Consider the following 27,602-nt stretch of genomic DNA (forward strand, 5'->3'; position numbering starts at 1 on the left):
CTCCGTGTCCCTCGTCCCCACTCGTGTTCTGTCCCTGCGTCCCCCTCCCACTCCGTGTCCCTTGTCCCCACCTGCTGTCCCCCTCCGTCCCCCCAGTGTCCCCCGTCCCCCCACTGTCTCCCTCGCCCCCACTCGTGTTCTGCCCCGCGTCCCCTCCCACTCCGTCTCCCTGTCCCCACCTGCTGTCTCCCCCCTCCGTCCCCCCGTCCCCTCCCACGCCTCCCGTGTCCCCGTCCCCCCCCCCGCGTGGCCCCGCCGCGGGGCCCGGCTGTGCGATGGGTGGGGGGGTGGCCGGGTGGGTGGGTGCTGCTCAGCCCCACCCCGGGGCGTCCCGCCCGCCGCCCCCCCCCTTTCCCCGCCTCCTCCGCCCCGGGGGCTCCAGGCGACGGTGATGGGCCCCGCGCTGCTCCTGGCCGCCGCCGCCGCCGCCTCCCTGGCGCTGCCGGTGACCGGGGCCGGGCCCGGGCCCGCCCGGCTCCGCCTGCTCTTCACCCCCCCCCGCTGCCGGTTCCGTTGCTCCGGTGGCCGCTGCGCCCATCTCTGCCCGCGGGCAACGCCACCGCCCTGGAGAGCGCCCGCCCCCCCGGGGACAGCGGCTTCCGCCTGGGGCAGTGCCGGGGGGGCCGGTTCCCCGGTGGGGGGGGGGGGTCCGGTACCCTGGGGGCACCCCGGGGCGGGGGAGTCCGGTATTTCCGGGGAGGGGGTCCGGTATCCCGGGGGGGTCCGGTAGCCCGGAGGGGCACCCCGGGGAGGGGGAGAGTCCGGTATTCCCGGGGGAGGGGCCGGTACCCCGGGGGCACCCGGGGGAGTCCGGTATCCCGGGGAGGGGTCCGGTATCCCGGGGACGGGTCCGGTACCCCGGGGAGCGCCCCGGGGAGGCGGGAGAGTCCGGTATCCCGGGGAGGGGGCCGGTACCCCGGGGGCACCCTGGGGGGGGGGAGTCCGGCATCCCGGGGAGGGGGGCCGGTACGCCGGGGATACCCCGGGGAGGGGGTCCGGTAGCCCGGAGGAGGGGGTCCGGTATCAGGGGGCACCCTGGGGGGAGTCCGGTACCCCGGGGAGGGGGCCGGTATTCCCGGGGGCGCCCCGGGGAGGGGAGAGTCCGGTATTCCCGAGGGGAGGGGTCCGGTATCCCGGGGGTCCGGTACCCCGGGGGCACCCTGGGGAGGAGTCCGGTACCCCGGGGGCACCCTGGGGGGAGTCCGGTATCCCGGGGAGTGGGGCCGGTACCCCGGGGGACACTCGGGGGGGGAGTCCGGTACCCCGGGGGAGGGGGCCGGTATCCCGGGGGCGCCCCGGGGAGGGGAGAGTCCGGTACCCCGGGGGGGAACCCGGTACCACGGAGGGGCACCCCGGGGAGGGGGGCCGGTATTCCCGGGGGTCCGGTACCCCAGGGTGGGGGTGTCCGGTATCCCGGGGGTCCGGTACCCGGGGACTATGAGGATTTTGGGGTGCAGGGGGCTCTGGCAGACCCAGGCGATTTGGGGGTGCAAGGGGGGCTCTGGCACACTTGGGGTGCAGGGGGCTTTGGGGTGCGGGGGCTCTGGTACCCCAGGGGTGCTTGGGGGTTCCGGGGTGCAGGGGTTTTGGGGTACGGGGGGCTCTGGCAGACCCAGGCGATTTTGGGGTGCAGGGGGGCTCTGGCACACTTGGGGTGCAGGGGGGCTTTGGGGTGCGGGGGCTCTGGTACCCCAGGGGTGCAGGGGGCTTTGGGGTGCAGGGGGTTTGGGGTGCAGGGGGCTCTGGCAGATCCAGAGGATTTGGGGGTGCAAGGGGGGTCTCTGGCAGACCCAAGCGATTTTGGGGTGCAGGGGGGGCTCTGGCACATTTGAGGTGCAGGGGGCTCCGGCACGCTGCGGGGGGGCACAGGGGCTTTGGGGTGCGGGGGGCCCCGCACCCCACAGCTGCCTCCCGCAGACAGCGGGGGTCCCCCCCCCAACTTGGGGTCCCCCAGGACGCTGCGGGTGGGTGCTCAGGGTGCACCTGCACCCCCCCCACCCCCCCCCTGCCCCGGGTGGGGCACCCAGGCCGAGCCCACCCCCGGGGGGGGTCTCAGGGTGGGGGGGGCCCCCCAAAACACCCCTTTCCCTGCTGAGCACCCGCTCCCTCCCATTTGGGTGCTGGGGGGTGGGGGTGTCACGGGGGTGCGGGGGGTGGGGCCCCATCCCACCCACGCAGCGCCATGAGCTCATCGGCCCCGCCGGATCCCGCTCGGAAAACACCGGGAATTCGGAAAAATCAACAGTGGGGCCCCAAGAAAAATTGGAACCCGGACGCTGGGGGCCCCTCCCCCCGCGCAGGGGGCACCCACATTTGGGTGCCCCCCCCCCTCCCCAGACACCTGGGTGCCATTTCCCTCCATATTTGCGTTCTGTGGATGGATTTTGGGGGACCCCCCCGCCCCCAAATCCTAATGGGGGGGTGTTTGGGGAGAGCAGGCATCGGGGTGCTGCCCCCCCCCCCGCCACCCACCCTCTTTTTTTTTTAGGGTGGCCGCTGCTGCTCCACGGGGATTTTGGGGTGGGGGGGGGTGGTATTGGGGTGCCCCCCCTGCTCCCCGACACCCCGCTTTGCCTTGCAGTCGTCTGCCCGCTGCTGTGCCGGAACGGGGGGGTCTGCGCTCGCCCCGACGCCTGCCTGTGCCCCCCCGAATTTACCGGCAAATTCTGTCACCTCCCCGCTAACGGCACCCAAGGGGGCGGGGGGGTCCCCCAAAATCCAGGGGGACCCCAAGCCCTCACCCAATCCGTCTACACCCTACCCTTGGCCAACCACCGGGAGGAAGAGGATGGTGAGGACCCCCCCCCTCCCCCCAAAATCACCGCTGATTCGCAGGAGGGGGGTGTAAATGGGTGCTGCCCCCTCCCAGCACCCATAGCACCCCCAGCACCCATAGCACCCCCTCAGCACCCATAGCACCCCACACACCCCCCAGGTGCCCAGTCCATGGTGAGCATCCACCTGCAGCACCCACCCGAAGCCTCCGTCGCCATCCACCAAGTGGAGCGGGTGCGGGGGGGGGAGGAAGAGGAGGAGGAGACCCCCCCAGCACCCAGAGCCTCCCCAGCACCCAGAGCCCCCCACCCAGCACCCCTCTACCGCGTCCTGGCGCAGAGCAGCCCCCGGGTGCCCCCCGGTGAGGAGGGGGCTGGGTACGGGTACTGCTTCCGGCAGCTGCGCGGGGGAGAGGTGAGACCCCCACCCCGGGGTGCTGGGGGGGCAGTGGGGGTGCTGGGGGGGTGTGGGTGCTGGGGCGTGGGTGCTGGGATGGGGACGTGGGTGCTGGGGGGAATGTGGGTGCTGGGGGGATGTGGGTGCTGGGACGTGGGTGCTGGGAGGGGGACATGGGTGCTGGGATGGGACATGGGTGCTGGGGGGCGATGTGGGTGCTGGGGGTGATGTGGGTCCTGGGATGGGGACGTGGGTGCTGGGGGGGAATGTGGGTGCTGGGGGTGATGTGGGTGCTGGGACATGGGTGCTGAGATGGGGACATAGGTGCTGGGATGGGGACATGGGTGCTGGGAGGGGAACATGGGTGCTGGGATGGAGACATGGGTGCTGGGGGTGATGTGGGTGCTGGGGGGGAATGTGGGTGCTGGAGGGGCCTGAGTGCTGGGATATGGGTGCTGGGAGGGGGGTGTGGGTGCTGGGGGGGGGTGGGTGCTGGGACGTGGGTGCTGGGATGGGGACATGGGTGCTGGGGGGGGAATGTGGGTGCTGGGAGGGTGTGGGTGCTGGGACATGGGTGCTGAGATGGGGACATAGGTGCTGGGAGGGGGACATGGGTGCTGGGATGGGACATGGGTGCTGGGGGCGATGTGGGTGCTGGGGGGTGATGTGGGTCCTGGGATGGGGACGTGGGTGCTGGGGGGGGAATGTGGGGGCTGGGGGTGAGGGGGGTGCTGGGGGGGAATGTGGGTGCTGGAGGGGCCTGAGTGCTGGGATATGGGTGCTGGGAGGGGTGTGGGTGCTGGGGGGTGGGTGCTGGGACGTGGGTGCTGGGATGGGACATGGGTGCTGGGGGTGATGTGGGTGCTGGGGGGTGATGTGGGTGCTGGGGGGAATGTGGGTGCTGGGGGGCCTGAGTGCTGGGACATGGGTGCTGGGGGTGATGTGGGTGCTGGGACGTGGGTGCTGGGGGGGAATGTGGGTGCTGCGAGGGGGTGTGGGTGCTGGGACATGGGTGCTGGAGGGGGACACAGGTGCTGGGATGGGGACATGGGTGCTGGGACGTGGGTGCTGGGGGCTGTGGGTGCTGGGGCTGTGGGTGCTGGGTGGCCGTGGGTGCTGGCACGTGGCACGTGGGGCTGTGGGTGCCGGGGGGTGCTGGGTGCTGGGGGACGCAGCAGGCGGGGCCACGGGCGCCGTGCGGGGATGCAGTCACCGGGAGGGACCCCCCCCACCATCCCCCCTCACCCACCCATGGGGGGGGGTCCGGGGGGCGGAGGGGGTGGGGTGTGACCCAGCCCCTCCCCCTCCCCCTCCCCCCCCGCAGTGCCGCCCCCCCCTCCCCGGTCTCCGCACCCCGGACATCTGCTGCCGGGGGGCCGGCGTGGCCTGGGGGGTCCACGAGTGCCAGCCCTGCGCCGGTCACCCCAGTAAGGACACGAGTGGGGGGGGTGGGGACACGAGTGGGGGGGTGGGGACACGGAGGGGGGGGAGGGGAGCAAAAGGGGGGGGTCTCATCTCTGCCCCCCCAGACCTGCCGCAGCGGGATGCTCCGTGTCCCCAAGGCTTCCAGCGCAGCAATGGGTCCTGCGTGGGTGAGTTGGGGGGGGGGAAAGGGGGGGGGGGGGTGAAAGGGGGAGGTAAAGGGGTGGGGGGCTCTGACCCCTCCCCCCGTGCCCTCCCCCCAGACGTGGATGAGTGCCAGGAGGGGGGGTTCTGCCAGAACGGGCTCTGCACCAACACGCGGGGCAGCTTCGCCTGCCTGTGCCAGCCAGGATTCCTGCTGGATTCCTCCCGCTCCAGCTGCATCTGTGAGAGGCGGGAGTGGGAGTGGGAGTGGGAGTGGGAGTGGGAGTGGGATGGGGTGAGGTGGGATTGGGATTGGGAGTGGGAGTGGGATTGGGATTGGGAGTGGGAGTGGGAGTGGGAGTGGGTTTGGGAGTGGGAGTGGGATTGGGATGGGGTGGGGTGGGATTGGGATTGGGACGGATTGGGATTGGGAGTGGGATTGGGAGTGGGATTGGGATTGGGAGTGGGAGTGGGATGGGGTGAGGTGGGATTGGGATTGGGAGTGGGAGTGGGAGTGGGATGGAGTGGGATGGGGTGAGGTGGGATTGGGAGTGGGAGTGGGAGTGGGAGTGGGATTGGGAGTGGGATTGGGAGTGGGAGTGGGAGTGGGAGTGGGAGTGGGATGGGGTGAGGTGGGATTGGGATTGGGATTGGGATTGGGAGTGGGAGTGGGAGTGGGATTGGGAGTGGGATTGGGATTGGGGTGGGGTGGGATGGGATTGGGATTGGGACTGATTGGGATTGGGATTGGGATTGGGATGGGGTGGGGTGGGACTGGGATTGGGATTGGATGGGATTGGGATGGGATTGGAATGGGGTGGGATTGGAGTGGGGTTGGGAATGGGATGGGATTGGGATGGGATGAGGAGGATGAGGATGGGGTGGGGCGGGGCCGGGCGGGGCCGGGCGGGGCCGGGCGCTGACCCCCGTCCCCAGCCCACCAGGTGATCTCGGAGGCGCGGGGGCCCTGCTACCGCGTCCTGCGGGAGGGACGCTGCGCCCTCCCCACCCTGCGCAACATCACCCGCCAGATCTGCTGCTGCAGCCGGGTGGGCAAAGCCTGGGGGGGCACCTGCCTCCGCTGCCCCCCCTTCGGCTCCGGTGAGACCCCCCCACCCCGCTCTGTGTCCCCCACGCACCCCCCTGGACGCCTGGGTCCCCTCCCCGGACGCCTGCGTCCCCTCCCTGGATGGTGGGGTCCCCCCCCTGGATGCCTGGGTGTCCCCCCCCAGACACCAGGGTCCCCCCCTGGACACCTGGGTCCCCTCCCCGGGATGCCTGGGTGTCATCCCCCCCCGGATGCCTGGGACCCCCCCCGGATGCCTGGGACCCCCCTGGGTACCTGGGTCCCCCCGGATACCTGGGTCCCCTCCCCAGACGCCGGGGTCCCTCCGGACTCCTGGGTCCCCCTGGATGCCTGGGTGTCCCCCCCAGATGCCTGGGTCCCCCCCGGATGCCTGGGACCCCCCTGGATACTTGGGTCCCCCCGGATGCCTGGGTCCCCTCCCCAGACGCTGGGGTCCCCGTCCGGACTCCTGGGTCCCCCGGATGCCTGGGTCCCCCCTCGGATGCCTGGGTCCCCCCCGGATGCCTGGGAACCCCCTGGGTACCTGGGTCCCCCCCCTGGATGCCTGGGTCCCCTCCCCAGACGCTGGGGTCCCCCTCCGGACTCCTGGGTCCCCTCCCTGGATGCCTGGGTGTCCCCCCCCGGATGCCTGGGTCCCCCCGGATGCCTGGGACCCCCTGGGTACCTGGGTCCCCCCCTGGATGCCTGGGTCCCCTCCCCAGACGCCGGGGTCCCCCTCCGGATGCCTTGGTCCCCTCCCTGGACACCTGGGTGTCCCCCAGATGCCTGGGACCCCCTGGACACCTGGGTCCCCTCCCTGGATACTTGGCTCCCCCCAGACGCCTGGGTCCCCCCCAGATGCCTGGGTCCCCTCCCCGGACTCCTGGGTCCCCCCCCCCGACGCCTGGGTCCCCCCCTGGATACCTGGGTCCCCTCCCAGCACCCACCATCCATAGGGACGCTCCGAGGGTGCTCTGCTGCTGCTCCGGGGGGGACATTGGGGTGCAGATTTGGGGGTGACCCCCCCCAATCCCCTCCCCCCATCGCAGAGGGGTTCAAGGAGATCTGCCCGGCCGGCCCCGGTTACCACTACTCCGCCTCCGACCTTCGCTACAACACCCGTTACCTGGGGCAGGATCTGGCCCGCCTCCCCCTCGGACGTCCCCGCGTTGTCACCGCCGCCCCCCCTGCCACCCGTGAGCACCCATGTCGTGTGTGTCCCCTCCCCCCCAGCACCCCACGCCTGCTGGGGTCACCCTCACCACACCCCCCCCCACTCGCCCCCCAGCCCGCTGGCAGGAGGAGCGGCGGCCGCGTCCCCCGCCCGTCACCCGGATGCCACCCGTCCCCACGAGGCCACCGCTGGTCCCCGAGAGGCCACCCCCTGCCCCCGAGGTCATTGTGGTGCCGCGACCCACCCAGGGGCCGCTGGGACCCTTCCCCACCCTGGAGGGGCCGGGCCCAGGTAGGGGTTTGGGGGGGGGAGGGGGGGGCCTGGGGAGAGGAGGGGGACGGTTGCAGGCTTGCACGCATGCACGGTTGCGCGTGTGCGTGGGTGCACGCGTGCGTGGTTGCGTGCACGCACGGTTGCAGCTGCGTGCGTGGGTTGCATGCGTGCACGGTTGCAGCTGCACGCGTGGGTTGCATGCATGCACGGTTGCGGCTGTGTGCAAGGTTGCAGCTGCGTGCGTGGGTTGCACGCGTGCACGGTTGCAGCTGCGTGCATGGTTGCAGCTCTGTGTGTGGGTTGCATGCATGCACAGTTGCAGCTGCACGTGTGGGTTGCGCGCGTGCGCGGTTGCAGCTGCGTGCATCGATTGCATGCATGCACGGTTGCAGATGCATGCACGCTTGCAGCTGCGTGCATTGATTGCATGCGTGCGCGGTTGCAGCTGCGTGCGTGGTTGCAGCTGCGTGCATTGATTGCATGCATGCACGGTTGCAGCTGCGTGCACGGTTGCAGCTGCACGCGTGGGTTGCATGTGGACATGGTTGCAGCTGCACGCGTTGGTTGCATGCATGCACGGTTGCGGCTGTGTGCAAGGTTGCAGCTGCGTGCGTGGGTTGCACGCGTGCACGGTTGCAGCTGCGTGCATGGTTGCAGCTGTGTGTGTGGGTTACACGTGTGCACGGTTGCAGCTGCACGTGTGGGTTGCATGCGTGTGCAGTTGCAGCTGCGTGCGTGGTTGCAGCTGCGTGCATTGATTGCATGCATGCACGGTTGCGGCTGTGTGCAAGGTTGCAGCTGTGTGCGTGGGTTGCACGCGTGCACGGTTGCAGCTGCGTGCGTGGTTGCAGCTGCGTGCGTGGGTTGCGCGCGTGCACGGTTGCAGCTGCGTGCGTGGTTGCAGCTGCATGCGTGGGTTGTGCGCATGCACGGTTGCAGCTGCACGCGTGAGTTGCGCGCATGCACGGTTGCAGCCGCGCGCGTGGATGCATGTGCTCACGGATGCGCGTGGTTGCACGCGCTGGTTTCACGCGGGTTGCGCGCTTGCGGCCGCGCGCGCGGGATGGTTGCACGGGGGCGCGATCGGTTGCGCGCGGGCAGGGGCACGGGCGCGCGCGCGCCGTTTGCGCGCCCACCTGCGCCCGAGCCCCCCCCCCCCGCCCTCCCCGCTTTGCCGCAGCCCTCGGCAGCGTCTGCGAGAGGAACCCCCAGATCTGCGGCCCCGGGCGCTGCGTCCCTCGCCAGGGCGGCTACACCTGCCTCTGCCACCCCGGCTTCTGGCTGAGCACCCAGGGCACCCACTGCATCGGTGAGGGCGGGGGCCGGGGGGCGGGGGGCCGGGCTGGAGGGGGCGCGAGGGACCGGGGTTCCCCCTCCATCCGTCTGTCCGTGCACCCACCCATCCCTCCACGCACCCACCTCTCCACGCACTCCGTGCACCCGTCTCCCGCTGCGCCCACCCACCTCTCCACGCACCCACCCAGCGCTCTGGACACCCATCCCTCCACCCACCCACCCATCCCTCCACGCACCCACCCACCCCTCCATGCACCCACCTCTCCCTGCACCCACCCACCTCTCCACGCACCCACCCACCTCTCCATGCACCCACGCATCGCTCTGGACACCCATCCCTCGACCCACCCACCCACCCACCCCTCCATGCACCCACCTCTCCCTGCACCCACCCATCCCTCCATGCACCCACCCATTTCTCCAGGCACCCACCTCTCCACGCACCAACCCCCCACGCACCCACCCCCCATGCACCCACCCACCCCTCCAGGCACCCACCGACCCCTCCAGGCACCCACCCATCCCTCCACGCACCCACCCCTCCGGGCACCCACCCATTTCTCCAGGCACCCACCTCTCCACGCACCAACCCCCCCACGCACCCACCCACCCCTCCGGGCACCCACCTCTCCACGCACCCACCCACCTCTCATGCACCCACCTCTTCCTGCACCCACCCACCCCTCTGGGCACCCACCCCTCCCTGCACCCACCCACCCCTTTGTGCACCCACCTCTCCACACACCCACCCACCCCTCCGGGCACCCACCGACCCCTCCAGGCACCCACCTCTCCACACACCCACCCACCTCTCCCTGCACCCACCCATCCCTCCACGCACCCACCCATTTCTCCAGGCACCCACCCCCCATGCACCCACCCACCTCTCCACACACCCACCCATTTCTCCAGGCACCCACCTCTCCACGCACCCACCCACCCCTCTGGGTACCCACCCCTCTGTGCACCCACCCACCTCTCCGGGCACCCACCTCTCCACACACCCACCCACCCCTCCGGGCACCCACCCATCCCTCCACACACCCACCCACCTCTCCACGCACCCACCCACCTCTCATGCACCCACCTCTCCCTGCACCCACCCATCCCTCCACGCACCCACCCATTTCTCCAGGCACCCACCTCTCCACGCACCCACCCCCCACGCATCCACCCACCCCTCTGGGCACCCACCCCTCCGTGCACCCACCCACCCCTTCGTGCACCCACCTCTCCCTGCACCCACCCACCCCTTTGTGCACCCACCTCTCCACACACCCACCCACCCCTCCGGGCACCCACCCATCCCTCCACACACCCACCCACCTCTCCACGCACCCACCCACCTCTCATGCACCCACCTCTCCCTGCACCCACCCATCCCTCCACGCACCCACCCATTTCTCCACGCACCCACCCATTTCTCCACGCACCCACCCATTTCTCCACGCACCCACCTCTCCATGCACCCACCCACCCCTCCACGCACCCACCCACCCCTTCGTGCACCCATCCCTCCACGCATCCACCCACCCCTCCGGGCACCCACCTCTCCACACACCCACCCACCTCTCCACGCACCCACCCACCTCTTCCTGCACCCACCCACCCCTCTGGGCACCCACCTCTCCGTGCACCCACCCCCCATGCACCCACCCACCCCTCCACACACCCACCCACCTCTCCCTGCACCCACCCCTCCGGGCACCCCCCACCCACCCGTGTTCTCCCCAGACGTGGACGAGTGCCGGCGCAGCCCCCGGCCCTGCTCCAACGGTCGCTGCGAGAACTCGGTGGGGAGTTACCGCTGCCTCTGCTCGCCCGGCTACCGCCCCGGCGCCGCCGGCACCGACTGCCAAGGTCAGCGGGGACCCTGGGTGCCCCCCACCCGGACACCCGGTTCCTCGGGTGGCCTGAGCCCAGCCCGTGTCCCTGCAGATGTGGACGAGTGCGCCCAGAGCCCCCCGCCCTGCGCCCACGGGCGCTGCGAGAACTTGCCCGGCGGCTACCGCTGCGCTTGCCCCGCCGGCTACCGGGGGTCGGCGCCGGATGAGCCCTGTGAGGGTGAGTGGGGGGACGGGGGGGCTGAGCGGGAGCTGTGGTGGGGGTCACCGCGATGGGGTGGGGGACATCGTGGTGTGGGGTCAGCGTGCCGGGAGCTCACCGTGCCGTGGGGTCACGGTGCAGTTGCCACAGGGCCACCATGCCGTGGGGTCACCGTGCCGTGGGGTCACCATGCCATGAGCTCACCGTGCCGTGGGCTCAGTTCTGTGGAGTCACAGTGCCACCGTGCCACAGGGCCACCGTGCCATGGGGTCACCATGCCATGGGCTCACCGTGCCATGAGCTCACCGTGCCATGGGGTCACGGTGCAGTGCCACATGGCCACCGTGCCATGGGGTCACCATGCCACGAGCTCACCGTGCCGTGGGCTCACAGTACTGTGGAGTCACAGTGCCACCGTGCCACAGGGCCACCGTGCCACAGGGCCACCATGCCGTGGGGTCACCATGCTGTGGGGTCACCGTGCCATGGGGTCACCGTGCCATGAGCTTACCGTGCCGTGGGGTCACAGTGCAGTGCCACAGGGCCACTGTGCCATGGGGTCACCATGCCATGAGCTCACTGTGCCATGGGGCCACCGTGCCATGGGGTCACCGTGCCATGAACTCACCGTGCCATGAGCTCACTGTGCCGTGGGCTCACAGTACTGTGGAGTCACAGTGCCGCCGTGCCACAGGGCCACCGTGCCATGGGGTCACCATGCCGTGGGGTCACCGTGCCATGGGGTCACCATGCCAAGGTCTCCTCTCCATGCCAAGGTCTCCCATTGCCATGAGGTCAAGATGCCTTGGGCTCACTCACCATGCCTTGGGGTCACCATGCCATGGGGTCACCATGCCATGGGGTCACCGTTGCCATGGGGTTACTGTTGCCAGGAGCTCACTATACCATGAGCTCACCGTGCCATGGGGTCACCGTACCATGGTCTCCCACACCGTGAGCCCCCCATGCCATGGGCTCACCATGCCATGAGGTCAACGTGCCATGGGGTCATCATGCCATGGCCTCCCTATGTCATGAGGTCAAAATGCCATGGGGTCACCATGCCATTGGGTCACCACACCATGGTCTCCCCATGCTGTGAGCTCCCCATGCCATTGGATGACCATGCCATGGTCTCCCTATGCCATGAGGTCAACGTGCCATTGGGTCACCACTCCATGGTCTTCTCGTGCCATGAGGTCAATGTGCCATGATCTCCCCATGCCATTGAGTCACCATGCTGTGGTCTCCCATGCCATGGGCTCCTCATGCCATGGGGTCACCATACCATGATCTCCCCATGCCGTGAGTTCCCCGTGCCATGGGCTTACCATGCCATGGTCTCCCTATGCCATGAGGTCAACATGCCATGGGCTCACCATGCCATTGGGTCACCACACCATGGTCTCCCCATGCTGTGAGCTCCCCATGCCATGGGCTCACCATGCCATGGTCTCCCTATGCCATGAGGTCAACGTGCCATGGGCTCACCATGCCATGGTCTCCTCGTGCCATGAGGTCAATGTGCCATGATCTCCATGCCATTGGACCACCACACCATGGTCTCCCCATGCCGTGAGCTCCCCATGCCATGGGCTCACCATGCTAAGGTCTCCCCATGCCATGGACTCACCACACCATGGTCTCCTCGTGCCATGAGGTCAATATGCCATGATGCCCCCATGCCATTGAGTCACCATGCTGTGGTCTCCCATGCCATGGGCTCCCCATGCCATGGGCTCGCCATGCCATGGTCTCCTCATGCCATGGGCTCACCATACCATGATCTCCCATGCCATGGGCTTGCCATGCCATGGGCTCGCCATGCCATGGGCTCACCATGCCAAGGTCTCCCTGTGCCATGAGGTCACCATGCCATGGTCTCCCCATGCCATTGGGTCACCACGCCATGGTCTCCCCACGCTGTAAGTTCACCGTCCCATGGGCTCACCATGCCGTGGCCTCCCTACGCCATGAGGTCAACATGCCATGGGCTCACCACACCACGGGGTCACCACACCACGGGGTCACCACACCACGGGCTCACCGTGCCGGTACCTGACCCCTCCATCCCACGCAGACATCGACGAGTGCGAGAACCACCTGGCCTGCCCTGGCCAAGAGTGCGTCAACACCCCGGGCTCCTTCCAGTGCCAGCCCTGCCGCGAGGGCTTCCAGCTCCACCGTGGGCGCTGCACAGGTACCCCCACCCCGTCCCCTCCTGCCACGGAGCACCCCCAAATCCTACGGGGGACCCCCCGTAACCCTCCTGTCCCCCAGATGTGGACGAGTGCGCGGTGGGCTCCCCCTGCGGCCCCCACGGCCGCTGCGCCAACACCGAGGGCTCCTTCCGCTGCGAGTGTCAGCACGGTTACCGGGCGGGCGCCAGCGGCGCGCCGTGCGCGGGTGAGTGGGGACCCTCGCGGTGGCACCGCGTCCCCGTCAGCCGCCCTGACAGCATCGCGCGCCCACAGACGTCAACGAGTGCCTGGAGGGCGACTTCTGCTTCCCCCACGGCGAGTGCCTCAACACCGAGGGCTCCTACACCTGCCTCTGCGCCCAGGGCTACGCCAGCACCCCCCAGGGCACCGCCTGCGCCGGTGGGCGACACCCCGTGCCCCCGCCCACCCCGGTCCCCGGTCCTGTCATGGTCCCATGCCCATCCTGGTCCCCGTGCCTGTCCCAGTCCCTCTACCTATCCTCGTCTCCTGGGCCCATCCCAGTCCCCGTGTCCATCCCAGTCCCTCTGCCCATCCCAGTCCCCGTGCCCATCCTGGTCTCCCATGCCCATCCCAGTCCCCATGTCCCCATCCCAGTCCCTGTGTCCCCACGCCCATCCCAGTCCCCGTGTCCCCGTGCCCATCCCAGTCCCCATGCCCATCCTGGTCTCCCATGCCCATCCCAGTCCCTGTGTCCCCATCCCAGTCCCCGTGTCCCCATCCCAGTCCCCGTGTCCCCATGCCCATCCCAGTCCCCACGCCCATCCTGGTCTCCTGTATCCATCCCAGTCCCCATGTCCCCATCCCAGTCTCCATGTCCCTGTGCCCATCCGAGTCCCCATGCCCATCCCAGTCCCTCTGCCCATCCCAGTCCCTGTGTCCCCTCGCCCATCCCAGTCCCCGTGCCCATCCCAGTCCTCATGTCCCCATCCCAGTCCCCGTGCCCATGCTGGTCTCCCGTGCCCATCCCAGTCCCCGTGTCCCCACACCCATCCCAGTCCCTCTGCCCATCCCAGTCCCTGTGTCCCCACGCCCATCCCAGTCCCTGTGCCCATCCCAGTCCCCGTGTCCCCATGTCCATCCCAGTCCCTCTGCCCATCCTGGTCCCCATGTCCCTGTGCCCATCCGAGTCCCCACGCCCATCCCAGTCCCTCTGCCCATCCCAGTCCCCATGTCCCCACGCCCATCCCAGTCCCTCTGCCCATCCCAGTCCCCGTGTCCCCATCCCAGTCCCCATGTCCCCACGCCCATCCCAGTCCCTCTGCCCATCCCAGTCCTCATGTCCCCACGCCCATCCCAGTCCCTCTGCCCATCCCAGTCCCCGTGTCCCCATGTCCATCCCAGTCCCCGTGCCCATCCTGGTCCCCATGTCCCTGTGCCCATCCGAGTCCCCACGCCCATCCCAGTCCCTCTGCCCATCCCAGTCCCCGTGTCCCCATCCCAGTCCTCATGTCCCCACGCCCATCCCAGTCCCTCTGCCCATCCCAGTCCCTGTGTCCCCATCCCAGTCCTCATGTCCCCACGCCCATCCCAGTCCCTCTGCCCATCCCAGTCCCTGTGTCCCCATCCCAGTCCTCATGTCCCCACGCCCATCCCAGTCCCTCTGCCCATCCCAGTCCCCATGTCCCCGCGCCCATCCCAGTCCCTCTGCCCATCCCAGTCCCCGTGTCCCCATCCCAGTCCTCATGTCCCCGCGCCCATCCCGGTCCCTCTGCCCATCCCAGTCCCCGTGTCCCCATCCCAGTCCTCATGTCCCCACGCCCATCCCAGTCCCTCTGCCCATCCCAGTCCCCATGTCCCCGCGCCCATCCCAGTCCCCATGTCTATCCCGGTCCCACTCACGCCCCCCGTCACCCCCTGCTCCCTGGCAGACGTAGACGAGTGCCAGCGCGGGGGTGTCTGCGAGGGCGGCCGCTGCGCCAACACCGACGGCTCCTTCGAGTGCCACTGCCCCGCGGGTTTCCGCACCGATGCCGACAAGGCCCTGTGCCAGGGTGAGGGACCACGGCCACGCCGGGCAGGGGACGGGCACTGCCGGGGCCGTGGGGATGGCATCGAGGGTGGCCTGTCCCCGCAGACGTGGACGAGTGCCAGGAGTACGGTGCCAGCCTCTGCGGTGCCCAGCGCTGCGACAACATCCCCGGCTCCTACCGCTGCGTCACCGACTGCCAGCCCGGCTACCGGGCCGGTGACGGCGGCGACTGTGTTGGTGAGTACCGGGCGGTACCGGGACGGACACGGGGACCGGGATGGGCGCAGGAACCAGGGTGGATGTGGGGACTGGGGTGGGCACGGGCTTGCTCCTGTCCTGGGGCTGGGGGGTCCCCGGTGTCCCCAGCCTGCCATGTCCCCCGGCTGGTCCCGGGATGTCCCCTCCTGTCCCCGCAGACGTGGACGAGTGCCAGGAGTACGGTGCCAGCCTCTGCGGTGCCCAGCGCTGTGACAACATCCCCGGCTCCTACCGCTGCGTCACCGACTGCCAGCCCGGCTACCGGGCCGGTGACGGCAGCGACTGTGTCGGTGAGTGCCGGGATGGGGAGTGCGGAGGGGGCAGGGGGCCATGCCGTAGGGGACAGGGGCACCATGCCATGGGGCACAGAAGGGCAGCAGGGACCGTGCCGTGGGGTGCAGAGGCACCATGAAATGGGGACGGGGGGGTCCATGCCGTGGGGTGCAGAAGTCCGGAGGTACCATGCCATGGGGTGCAGAGAACCAGCTGGACCATGCCATGGGGTCCAGGGGGGACCATGCCATGGGGGACATCAAGATCCATGCCATGGGGCGCAGAGGGACCATAGGACACAGCAAGGACCATGCCGTGGGGTGCAGAGAGCCCATAAGGACCATGCCATGGGGCAGAGGGGAGCAGAGGGACCATGCCATGTGGGACAACAAAGACCATGCCATGGGGTGCAGAGGGACCACGTCATGGGGGACATCAAGTCCCATGCCATGGGGTGCAGAGGTCTAGCCAGACCATGCCATGGGGCGCAGAGGGACCATGCCATGGGGGACGTCAAGATCCCTGCCATGGGGCGCAGAGGGACCATAGGATACAGCAAGGACCATGCCATGGGGTGCAGAGGGGCAGAGGCACCATGCCATGGGGGACATCAACATCCATGCCATGGGGCGCAGAGGTCTAGACAGACCATGCCATGAGGTCCAGAGGGACAATGCCATGGGGGACAGCAAGGACCATGCCGTGGGGAAGAGAGGACCAGAGGGACCTTGCCATGGGGCACAGGGTTGCAGAAGGCCCATGGGGGACAGCAAAGACCTTGTCATGGGGTCCAGAGGGACCATGCCATGGGGGACATCAAGATCCATGCCATGGGGCGCAGAGGGGCCACAGGACACAGCAAGGACCATGCCGTGGGGAAGAGAGGACCAGAGGGACCTTGCCATGGGGCACAGGGTTGCAGAAGGCCCATGGAGGACAGCAAAGACCTTGTCATGGGGTCCAGAGGGACCATGCCATGGGGGACATCAAGATCCATGCCATGGGGGACATCAAGATCCATGCCATGGGGCGCAGAGGGGCCACAGGACACAGCAAGAACCATGCCGTGGGGTCCAGAAGGACCATGCCGTGGGGCACAGGGCTGCCGAGGGACCACCCCATGGTGCCCGAGAGGCAAAAGCCCCACACCAGGGTGGGCTCATAACCACCCTGGGGTGGGGGTCACCCACCATGGACATTCCCCCCCCCCCCAAACCGCTCCCACCCCGTTCCGCAGACGTGGACGAGTGCTCTAACGGGACCTTGTGCGGAGCCCACGCCGCCTGCCACAACCTCCCCGGCTCCTTCCAGTGCGCCTGCGACCCGGGCTACGAAACCGCCCGCCACGGCCACCACTGCGTGGGTATGGCCAGGACTTGGGGGGGAAGGTGGGGACGACACATGGGGACCCCCCCCCCCCCCAAACCCCCTCCCAATCTTGTTTCCTGCAGATGTGGACGAATGCGAGACGTTGCGGGGGGTCTGCGGGGCCGAACGCTGCGAGAACGTCGAAGGCTCCTTCCTCTGCCTCTGCCCCGACAGCCGGGATGAATTCGACCCCGTGACGGGGCGTTGTGGCCCCCCCCCGACTCCCCAACCCCCGCCCCGGCCCCCCGGCACGGCCGCCTGCTTCAGCAAAGCTTGTGGGGTGCTGGCACCCAATGTCACCCAGCAGCAATGCTGCTGCAGCCTGGGCTGGGCTTGGGGCACCCAGTGCCCCACACAGCCCTGCCCGGACCCCGGCACCGGTAGGACCCCCCCAGTCCCCCTTCCTCGAAGCCCCCCGTCCTGGGGTCCAGCCCCCTCGATTGGGGGGGTTCAGCCCTCGGCTTCGGCACGCTGGCGTCGTCCTGGGCTTGTTTGGGGGGCATGGGGGCAGGAGGGGTGTACGGGCAGGGAGGGGTGTATGGGACCAGGATGGGGTGTACAGGCAGGGGAGGGGGTGTACGGGCAGGGGAAGGGGTGTACGGGCAGGGGAGGGGTGTATGGGCAGGGAGGGGTGTACAGGCAGGAGGGGTGTATGGGCAGGGGAGGGGTGTACAGGCAGGGAGGGGTGTATGGGCAGGAGGGGTGTATGGGCAGGGAGGGGTGTACAGGCAGGGGAGAGGGTGTACGGGCAGGGAGGGGTGTATGGGCAGGGTCGGGGGTGTATGGGACCAGGATGGGGTGTACAGGCAGGGAAGGGGTGTACGGGCAGGGGAGGAGGTGTACGGACAGAGGAAGGGGTGTACAGGCAGGGGAAGGGGTGTACAGGCAGGGGAACGGGTGTATGGGCAGGGTTGGGGGTGCGTGGGGCCAGGATGGGGTGTACGGGCAGGGGAAGGGGTGTACAGGCAGGGGAGGGGGTGTACGGGCAGGGTCGGGGTGTACAGGCAGGGTCGGGGGTGCGTGGGGCCAGGATGGGGTGTACGGGCAGGGGAGGGGGTGTACGGGCAGGGGAAGGGGTGTACAGGCAGGGGAAGGGGTGTACGGGCAGGGTCGGGGGTGCGTGGGGCCAGGACGGGGTGTGCGGGCAGGGTCGGGGTGCACCGGCAGGACCCGCGTTGGTGACCCCGCCGTCCCCCCACCCAGAGGGTCACCTCGCCATCTGCCCGCACGGGCAGGGCCGAGCCGCCACCGGCCCCCAGGGCTCGCCGGCAGGTGAGTGCTGCCCGCCTCGGGCCCGGTGCCCGCCGGGGTCCCCCCGGTGCCCCCCGTGGCCGGGGACCCCCTGACGCTGCCCGTACCCCCAGACGTGGACGAGTGCCGGCTCTTCGGGCCCCAGCTCTGCCGGGGGGGGGTTTGCCTCAATGCCGCCCCCGGCTTCAGCTGCTACTGCCCCAGCGGCTACTACTACGAGCAGGAGCACCTGCAGTGCGTGGGTGAGCCCCCCTGCCTGCACCCCTGCCTGCACCTCAATCCCCTGCCTGTGCCCTGACCCCCTGCCTGCGCCCTGACCCCCTGCCTGCACCCCGATCCCTGCCTGCACCCTCATCCTTGCCTGCGCCCTGACCCCCTGCCTGCACCCCAATCCCTGCCTTCACCCTGACCCCCTGCCTGCACCCCGATCCCTGCCTGCACCCTCATCCTTGCCTGCACCCTGACCCCCTGCCTGCACCCCAATCCCTGCCTTCACCCTGACCCCTGCCTGCACCCCGATCCCTGCCTGCACCCTCATCCTTGCCTGCACCCTGACCCCCTGCCTGCACCCCAATCCCTGCCTTCACCCTGACTCCCTGCCTGCACCCCAATCCCTGCCTGCACCCTGCCTGCTGCCTTCACTTTGACCCCCTGCCTGCACCCCAATCCCTGCCTTCACCCTGACTCCCTGCCTGCACCCCAATCCCTGCCTGCACCCTGCCTGCTGCCTTCACTTTGAGCCCCTGCCTGCACCCTGACCCTTGCCTGCACCCTGACCACCTGCCTGCACCCTGTCCCCCTGCCTGCACCCCAATCCCTGCCTGCACCCCTATCCCTGCCTTCACCCTGACTCCCTGCCTGCACCCCTATCCCTGCCTTCACCCTGACTCCCTGCCTGCACCCCACTCCCTGCCTGCACCCTGACCCTTGCCTGCACCCCAGTCCCTGCCTGCACCCTGACCCTTGCCTGCACCCCACTCCCTGCCTTCACCCTGACTCCCTGCCTGCACCCCAATCCCTGCCTGCACCCTGCCTGCTGCCTTCACTTTGACCCCCTGCCTGCACCCTGACCCTTGCCTGCACCCTGACCACCTGCCTGCACCCTGACCCTTGCCTGCACCCCTATCCCTGCCTTCACCCTGACTCCCTGCCTGCACCCCAATCCCTGCCTGCACCCTGACCCTTGCCTGCACCCTGACCACCTGCCTGCACCCTGACCCTTGCCTGCACCCCTATCCCTGCCTTCACCCTGACTCCCTGCCTGCACCCCAGTCCCTGCCTGCACCCTGACCCTTGCCTGCGCCCCACTCCCTGCCTTCACCCTGACTCCCTGCCTGCACCCCAATCCCTGCCTGCACCCTGACCCTTGCCTGCACCCTGACCACCTGCCTGCACCCTGTCCCCCTGCCTGCACCCCAATCCCTGCCTGCACCCCTATCCCTGCCTTCACCCTGACTCCCTGCCTGCACCCCACTCCCTGCCTGCACCCTGACCCTTGCCTGCACCCCAGTCCCTGCCTGCACCCTGACCCTTGCCTGCGCCCCACTCCCTGCCTGCGCCCCGCTCCCTGCCTGCACCCTGCCTCCTGCCTTCACCCTGCCCCCCCTGCCCACACCCCACTCCCTGCCTGCACCCCACCCCCCCCACCTAACCCCTGCCTCTCCCCCCCAGATAACGACGAGTGCGGGGCGGAGGAGGCCGAGCCCTGCCTGGGGGGCCGCTGCGTCAACACGGTGGGCTCCTACTACTGCTCCTGCCCCCCCCCGCTCATCCTGGACGGCTCCCAGCGCCGCTGCGTCGCCAATGACACCCACCTAGGTGAGCATCGCCACCCATGGGTGGGGGGGGGGGGCCCGAGGGACCCCCCACCTAATGATGTGTGGGTGTGTGTGTGTCCCCCCCCCATAGATGCTGCCCAGGCTGTGTGCTGGCAGGAGGTGGGGGTCGACCTGGTGTGCGGCAGACCCCGGCTGGACAGGCAGGTCACCTACACCGAGTGCTGCTGCCTGTACGGGCAGGCCTGGGGCATGGACTGCGCCCTCTGCCCTGCCCGCCACTCAGGTGACCCCGCCCGCACCCCCAAATCTTCCCCCCTCCCCTGCTCCCTCCGATAGGTGCTGGGTTGGCAGCCCCCTCCCTGCGATGGGGGGGAGCCTCCCCTGGCATCCGTGTGATGGGGACCCCTCCCTGCACCTCCGCTGACCCCCCGCAATGTGGGGACCCCCCTGCACCCCCATAATGGGGAGCCCTTTGCACCCCCGCTGACCCCCCCAGCAATGCGGGGACCCCTTGCACCCCCATAATGGGGACCCCTGCACCCCCATAATGGGGAGCCCTTTGCACCCCCGCTGACCCCCCCGGCAATGCGGGGACCCTCTGCACCCCCATAATGGGGACCCCTTGCACCCCCATAATGGGGAGCCCTTTGCACCCCCGCTGACCCCCGGCAATGCGGGGACCCCTGCACCCCCATAATGGGGACCCTTGCACCCCCATAATGGGGAGCCCTTTGCACCCCTGCTGACCCCCCGTCAATGCAGGGACCCCTGCACCCCCATAATGGGGAGCCCTTTGCACCCCTGCTGACCCCCCGGCAATGCGGGGACCCCTGCACCCCCATAATGGGGACCCCTGCACCCCCATAATGGGGAGCCCTTTGCACCCCCGCTGACCCCCCGGCAATGCGGGGACCCTCTGCACCCCCATAATGGGGAGCCCTTTGCACCCCTGCTGACCCCCCCGGCAATGCGGGGACCCCTGCACCCCCATAATGGGGAGCCCTTTGCACCCCCCGCTGACCCCCCCGGCAATGTGGGGACCCTCTGCACCCCCATAATGGGGACCCCCTGCACCCCCCATAATGGGGAGCCCTTTGCACCCCTGCTGACCCCCCCGGCAATGTGGGGACCCCCTGCACTCCCCAGTGGCCGTGGGTCCCTTGCAGTCCCCCCCAAGATGGGGGGGCGTCCCTTGAAGCCCCCCAATAATGGGGACCCCTTTGCATCCCCACAGCCCCTCAATGATGGGGGGGTCCCTTGTAGCCCCCCCAGTAATGGGGACCCCTTTGCATCCCTTCAGCCCCTGAGTGATGGAGGGGGGTGTCCCTTGCAGCCCCTCAGTGATGGGAGGGGGTCCCTTTGTAGCCCCCCAAGGATGGGGGAACCCCTTGTAGCCCCCCCCAATTATGGGGACCCCTTTGCATCCCCACAGCCACCCAAGGATGGGGGGGGAATCCCTTGTACCCCCCAATTATTGGGGGGGGTGTCCCTTGCAGCCCCCCGGTGATGGGGGACCCCCCAGGCTGCATGGGGAAGGGGGGGGGGTGTCCCCCAAAACCACCTTCTCCTTCTCCCCCCAGATGACTTCGAGTTCCTCTGCAACGTGCTGCGCCCCCAGCTACGGCCCCCCGCGCCCCCTCCTACGAATACGCCCCCGACTTCGCCCCCCCTTACGGCCTCCCTTATGGCCCCGATATTTTTGGGGGGCCCCGTGCCCCCCCGCTTCTCCGTTCCGACTACGACCCCTACGGCTTCGGGGGCGGCGGCGGCGGGGGGTTACGACCCCGGGGGGGAGCCTCTCTACGCCCCCCCCCGCTATGAGGGCGAGGATTTTGGGGACCCCCGGCGTCCCCCCGCCCACCGGCCCCGGGGCCCCCGCTGCGAGCCCCCCGACCCCCACCCCGGCCCCCCCTGGTCCTACCAACCCCACGGGACCGGGGGCTTCATCGAGGAGCCGGCTGAGGAGGAGGAGGAGGAGGAGGAGGAAGATGATGGTGAGTTTTTGGGGTGCGGGGGTACAGGGAGGGGGGGTGCGGGCCCTCCCCCCTCCTGACCCCCTCCCATTGCAGGGGGAGGAGGAGGGCGGGGTGCTGAGTGGGTGCCAGCACGGGCGCTGCGTGCGGGTGGGCGACGGTTTCACCTGCGACTGCGACCCGGGCTACCGGCTGGACCCCACCCCCCTGGACTGCGTCGGTGAGACCCCCGCACCCTGACCCCCGGCACCCTGACCCCCCACCCCGCAGCCTGACCCCCCCAGCACCCTGACCCCCATCCCCGGCACCCTGTCTCCCCCAGCACCCTGACCCCCATCCCCAGCACCCTGTCTCCCCCTGGCACCCTGACCCCCCCGGGCACCTTGACCCCCCCCCAGCACCCTGACCCCCACCCCCAGCACCCTGTCTCCCCCTGGCACCCTGACCCCCCCGGGCACCTTGACCCCCCAGCACCCTGACCCCCACCCCCAGCACCCTGAACCCCACCCCCGGCACCCAGCCCCCTCCCTCCCCCAGACCCCTTCCCCAGCCCCCTGACGCCCCTCCCCAGCACCCAGACCCCCCGGCACCCAAACCGCCCTCCCTACACCCAAACCCCTCCTCAGCACACAGCCCCCCTCCCTGGCACCCTGCCCCCTCTCCAGTACCCAACCCTCCTCCCTAGCACCCAAACCCCTCCCCTACACCCACCCCCTGACCGCCCCCCGGCACCCCAACCCCTCCCCAGCACCCATTTCCCCCCCATAACCCCCCATCTCCCCCCCCAGACATCGACGAGTGCTCGCAGGCAGCGCTCTGCCTGCCCGGCCGCTGCCTGAACACCCCGGCTCCTTCCGCTGCCTGTGCCCCCCGGCCACGTCCCGGCGCTGTCCCCCCCGCTGCCTGCCCGCACGCCCCCGCGCCTGAGGACCCCCCACCGGGGGCCCCATATTTATTGTGTGTGTATATATATATAAATATATATATATGATCCAGGGGGGGGCCCTGCCTGCCCTCCCTGGACCATTGGGGGGGCACCCATGGGTGTCCCTGCCAGCGCCCGGCTGTGTCCGCCGCCCCCCCCCCCGGTAGAACATCCCCGGGGGGGGGGGGTGAGGGATGTGTTTGGAGACCCCCCCACACCCACTTTTACAGAATAAAGGTTTTCTATAAAATGAGGGTGCCTGCGGGGCGGTTTCATCCCCCCCCCATTTTGGGGGGGGCTGGGGGGGATTGGGGTCCCCCCAGGACCTCCCCACCCACCCCCAGGGGTGCTGGGACCCCGTGGGGTTGAGTCCCATAAGGTGCTGGGCCCTGCCCTGGGAGTAGGACCCCCCCCTCCATGGGATTGGGACCCCCCCTGAGAGTGGGGGATCCCCCCGCCATGGAATTGGGAACCCCGGCACTGGGACCCCCCACCATAGGACTGGGACCCCCCGGCACTGGGACACCCCTCATGGGATTGGGACCCCCTCCATGGAACTGGGACCCCCTGGCACTGGGACCCCCCACCATAGGACTTCCCCCCCCCCCAGCACTGGGACAACCCCCATGGGTCTGGGACCCTCTCCATGGAATTGGGACCCCCCATGGAACTGGGACCCCTGGCACTGGGACCCCCCACCATAGGACTTCCCCCCCCCAGCACTGGGACAACCCCCATGGGTCTGGGACCCTCTCCATGGAATTGGGACCCCCCATGGAACTGGGACCCCTGGCACTGGGACCCCCCACCATAGGACTGGGACCCCCCGGCACTGGGACACCCCTCATGGGATTGGGACCCCCTCCATGGAACTGGGACCCGCTGGCACTGGGACACCCCCTCATGGGATGGGGACCCCCCCCCATGGGATTGGGACACCCCTCGGCACTGGGACCCCCCACTATAGGACTGGGACCCCCTCGGCACTGGGACACCCCTCATGGGATGGGGACGCCCCCATGAGATTGCCCCCCTCGAACTAGACACCCCCAAATGCCCCCACCCATCGACACCCCAAAAACGGGTGCTACCCGGGACGCCTGGGTCCTTCCCCCCCCCCCCAAAGCCCACGGGGTGAACACGCTGAGGCCAACCTGGCTTGGGCACTCTTTTATTGTCCCCCCCCCACGGTGTCCCCTGGTGTCCCCCGCTGTCCCCATCCGGGGGTACCCGGGGTGTCACCGGTGCTGCCCGTTGACGGCCCCCCTCCCCGTGACCCCCCAACCGGTTTCTCCCCATCCCTCATCCCCTCCAACAACCCGGCGCCTTCTGCCGATGGGAAGGGGACACGGGGGACACGGGGGACACGGGGGACACGGGGGACACGGGGGACGCCGGCGAGGCCGGGGACGCCGTGGAGCTCGGCCAGGCGCTGGAAGCTCTGCGCCAGCAGCAGGACGCCCGTCAGGCCCAGCAGCAGGTAGGCTGGGGGGAGCCGAGCTCAGCACCCCCCCCCACCCCAATTTAAGGGGTGACGGGACCCCCCCCCGAACCCCCTTGCACCCCAGAATACACAGGAGCCCCCTGCACCCCGGCACCCCCTGCACCCCAGGACCCTGTGCACCCCAGCACTCCCCTGCACCCCAGAGTCCCCAGGCCCCCCGGCACCCCAGCACCCCATGCACCCCGTGCTTCCCAGGACCCCCTGCACCCCAGGACCCCCGTGCACCCCAGAATCCCCAGGCCCCCCTGCTGCCCAGAATCCCCACGCTCTCCATGCACCCCAGCACCCCTGTGCGCCCCAGGCACCCCTGCACCCCAGAACCCCAGGCTCCCCATGCACCCCAGCACCCTTGTGCACCCCATGACACCCAGGCCCCCCCCTGCACCCCAGGACCCTGTGCACCCCAGAATCCCCAGGCCCCCCCAGCACCCCAAGAGCCGTGTGCACCCCAGGAACCTCCATGCACCCCAGAATCCCCAGGCCCCCCCAGCACCCCAGGACCCCTGCACACCCCAGAATCCCCAGGCCCCCCCAGCACCCCAAGACCCTTGTGCACCCCAGCACCCTCCATGCACCCCAGAATCCCCAGGCACCCCCAGCACCCCAGCACCCCTGTGCACCCCAGGCCCCCTGCACCCCAGAATCCCCAGCCTCCCCCTGCAACCCAGCACCCTTGTGCACCCCAGAATCCCCAGGCCCCCCCAGCACCCCAGCACCCCTGTGCACCCCAGAATCCCCAGGCCCCCCCACCACCCCAGCACCCCTGTGCACCCCAGGCCCCCCCTGCACCCCAGAATCCCCAGCCTCCCCATGCAACCCAGCACCCTTGTGCACCCCAGAATCCCCAGGCCCCCCCTGTGCCCCATAATCCCTGTGCACCCCAGAATCCCCAGGCCCCCCCAGCACCCCAGGACCCCTGTGCACCCCAGGACCCTCCACGTACCCCAGAATCCCCACACTCTCCATGCACCCCATCACCCTTGTGCACCCCAGGCCTCCCCAGCACCCCAAAGACCCTTGTGCACCCCAGGACCCTCCATGCACCCCAGAATCCCCAGGCCCCCCTGCACCCCAGGACCCCTGTGCACCCCATGACACCCAGACCCCCTTGCACCCCAGGACCCCTGTGCACCCCATGACACCCAGGCCCCCCAGCACCCCAAAGACCCTTGTGCACCCCAGGACCCTCCATGCACCCCAGAATCCCCAGGCCCCCCAGCACCCCAGGACCCCTGTGCACCCCAGAATCCCCAGGCCCCCCAGCACCCCAAGACCCTTGTGCACCCCAGGCCCCCCAGCACCCCAGGACCCCTGTGCACCCCAGAATCCCCAGGCCCCCCCAGCTCCCCAGGACCCTTGTGCACCCCAGGCCCCCCTTGCACCCCAGGACCCTGTGCACCCCAGAATCCCCAGGCCCCCCAGCACCCCAAGACCCCTGTGCACCCCAGGACCCTCCATGCACCCCAGAATCCCCAGGCCCCCCACCACCCCAGGCCCCTCCACATACCCCAGAATCCCCACGCTCTCCATGCACCCCATCACCCCTGTGCACCCCCGCCGCCCCAGCACCCCAAGACCCCTCTTCCCAAACTCCGCTCACCGGCTACGGCTACTTGGTAGAGTTGCCGCAGCGGCTGCCCCAGCCGCTCGGCCGGCACCAGGTCCCCCAGGCCGATGGTGCACAGGGAGATGACGCAGAAGTAGACGGCGTCCAAGTAGGTCCAGGTGCCTTCAAGGCCGTAGAACCCGGCGGCGGGGAGAAGCACCAAGCCCCCCAAAATGACCCCCACCAACAAGACAAAATGGAGGCGGGCGGCCCCGCGGCGGCTGTAACCCCAACGCTCCTCGAGGTACAACCGGGGACGCTCGGCCAAGGGACCCGCCAAACGCCGGACGGTCGCGGTCAACGCCAACATGGTGACGGGGACGCCCACCACGGCGTAGGCCATGCAGAAGGCTTTGCCGGCTGCCGAGAGGGGGGCGACCGAGCCGTAACCTGTTGTGGGGGGGAATGGGGGGGTTAGTGGGGTGCCCCCCCGTCCCCCAACACCCACCCCAGGGCCTGGTGGGGGGTGGGGGGGAGGATGTGGGGATGGAGGTGTGGGTGGCGTGGAGGGAGGGGTGGTATGGGAGGGGTGGGGGTCTTGGGGGGCATGGAGGGGGCTGGGGTGCGGGAGGGGTTGTGGGGTGCATGGGGTCCTGGGGTGCACAGAGGTCCTGGGGTGAAGGGGGATTCTGGGGTGCACGGGGGTGCTGGGGTGCAGGGGGTCCTGGGGTGCAGGGGGTCCTGGGGTGAACGGGGGATTCTGGGGTGCACGGGGTGCTGGGGCAGGGGGTCCTGGGGTGCACGGGGTGCTGGGGTGCACAGAGGTCCTGGGGTGCAGGGGGTCCTGGGGATTCTGGGGTGCACGGGGTGCTGGGGTGCAGGGGGTCCTGGGGTGCAGGGGGGTCCTGAGGGTTCTGGGGTGCACGGGGTGCTGGGGTGCAGGGGGTCCTGGGGTGCAGGGGGTCCTGGGGATTCTGGGGTGCACGGGGTGCTGGGGTGCAGGGGGGTCCTGGGGTGCAGGGGGTCCTGAGGGTTCTGGGGTGCACGGGGGTGCTGGGGTGCACAGAGGTCCTGGGGTGCAGGGGGTCCTGGGGATTCTGGGGTGCACGGGGATCCTGGGGTGCAGGGGGGGGATCCTGGGGATTATGGGGTGCAGGGGGATCCTGGGGTGCATGGAGGGTCATGGGGTGCACAGGGGGGTCCTGGGGTGCACAGGGGGTCCTGGGGCTTCCCCGGTGCTCAGGGGTGGTCCCACGGATCCAGGGGTGCCGGTGGACACGGGGTCCCCGATCTCCCGGGGGGGGGTCCCAAGGGTGGGGTGCTCACGGGGGTCCCAGTGTTCCCGGGGGGGGCCCCAGGTCTTCTCCCAGGGGTCCCGCTGCTCCCGGGGGTGTCCCAGATTTTATGGGGGTCCCAGGGGTCCCGCTGCCCCCCGGGGGGGTGTCCCACATTTTATGGGGGTCCCGCTGCCCCCCCGGGGTGCTGCCCTTACCCACGGTGGTGAGGAGGGTGGTGACGAAGAGGAGGGCGGTGGCGAGGTCCCACTCGGAGGCGTTGGGGGTCCCGGGGTTTCGGGGGGTCCCGGGGGTCCCCTCCAGCGCCTGCAGCCCCAGGGCTCCCAGCAGCAGCAGCCCCGCGTAAGCGATCGCCAGCAGCACCGCGCCGCGCCCCATGGCCCCGCGCCCCTCACCGTAGCCTCTGGTCTCCGCCCCGCGCCCCTCACCGTAGCCTCGGGCCTCGGGCCCTTCACCGCCCCCCCTCCTCCTCCTCCTCCCGGTCCTGGCCCCACGCCTCTCACCGTAGCCTCCGGCCGCTCCGGTTCCGGCCCCACGCCGCGCCCATCACCGTCGCCTCCGGCTCTGCGCCCATCACCGCAGCCTCTGGTCACACCGGGACCCGCCCCGGGGGGCGGGGGGGGAACGGGGTGTAACTGGGGTGACCAG

General features: G+C 69.7%; 3 protein-coding genes across 3 annotated transcripts in view; 1 reads left to right on the forward strand and 2 right to left on the reverse strand.

Annotated features, from left to right (window-relative positions):
* The first annotated feature begins 391 nt into the window (after positions 1–391).
* Positions 392–22,163, forward strand: LTBP4 (latent transforming growth factor beta binding protein 4). The gene is made up of 26 exons (XM_072848727.1): positions 392–521; positions 2,489–2,791; positions 2,936–3,189; positions 4,496–4,598; positions 4,701–4,763; positions 4,857–4,979; positions 5,674–5,838; positions 6,853–6,999; positions 7,092–7,268; positions 8,431–8,559; positions 10,281–10,406; positions 10,485–10,610; positions 12,673–12,792; positions 12,873–12,998; positions 13,067–13,192; positions 14,683–14,805; positions 14,889–15,020; positions 15,200–15,331; positions 16,552–16,677; positions 16,766–17,062; positions 17,886–17,954; positions 18,047–18,175; positions 19,605–19,751; positions 19,842–19,994; positions 21,292–21,705; positions 22,156–22,163. Exons 1-26 carry the CDS (start codon positions 392–394, stop codon positions 22,161–22,163), a joined length of 3,948 nt encoding a protein of 1,315 aa, XP_072704828.1.
* PPP5C (protein phosphatase 5 catalytic subunit) overlaps positions 4,418–27,602 on the reverse strand; it is a 263,787-nt gene continuing 240,602 nt past the window's right edge. The window contains exon 14 of the mRNA XM_072848790.1: positions 4,418–4,426. The gene's annotated coding sequence lies outside the window, so the exon portion shown is untranslated. The remainder of the gene's footprint in view (positions 4,427–27,602) is intronic.
* LOC140645365 (potassium channel subfamily K member 6-like) lies at positions 23,781–27,332 on the reverse strand. Its single transcript, XM_072848728.1, has 3 exons — positions 27,152–27,332; positions 25,714–26,109; positions 23,781–24,094 (listed from the first exon to the last, which is right to left on the reverse strand). Exons 1-3 carry the CDS (start codon positions 27,330–27,332, stop codon positions 23,781–23,783), a joined length of 891 nt encoding a protein of 296 aa, XP_072704829.1.

Source organism: Ciconia boyciana, chromosome 33 (genome assembly GCF_034638445.1).
Source record: "Ciconia boyciana chromosome 33, ASM3463844v1, whole genome shotgun sequence".
Classification (NCBI taxonomy): domain Eukaryota; kingdom Metazoa; phylum Chordata; class Aves; order Ciconiiformes; family Ciconiidae; genus Ciconia; species Ciconia boyciana.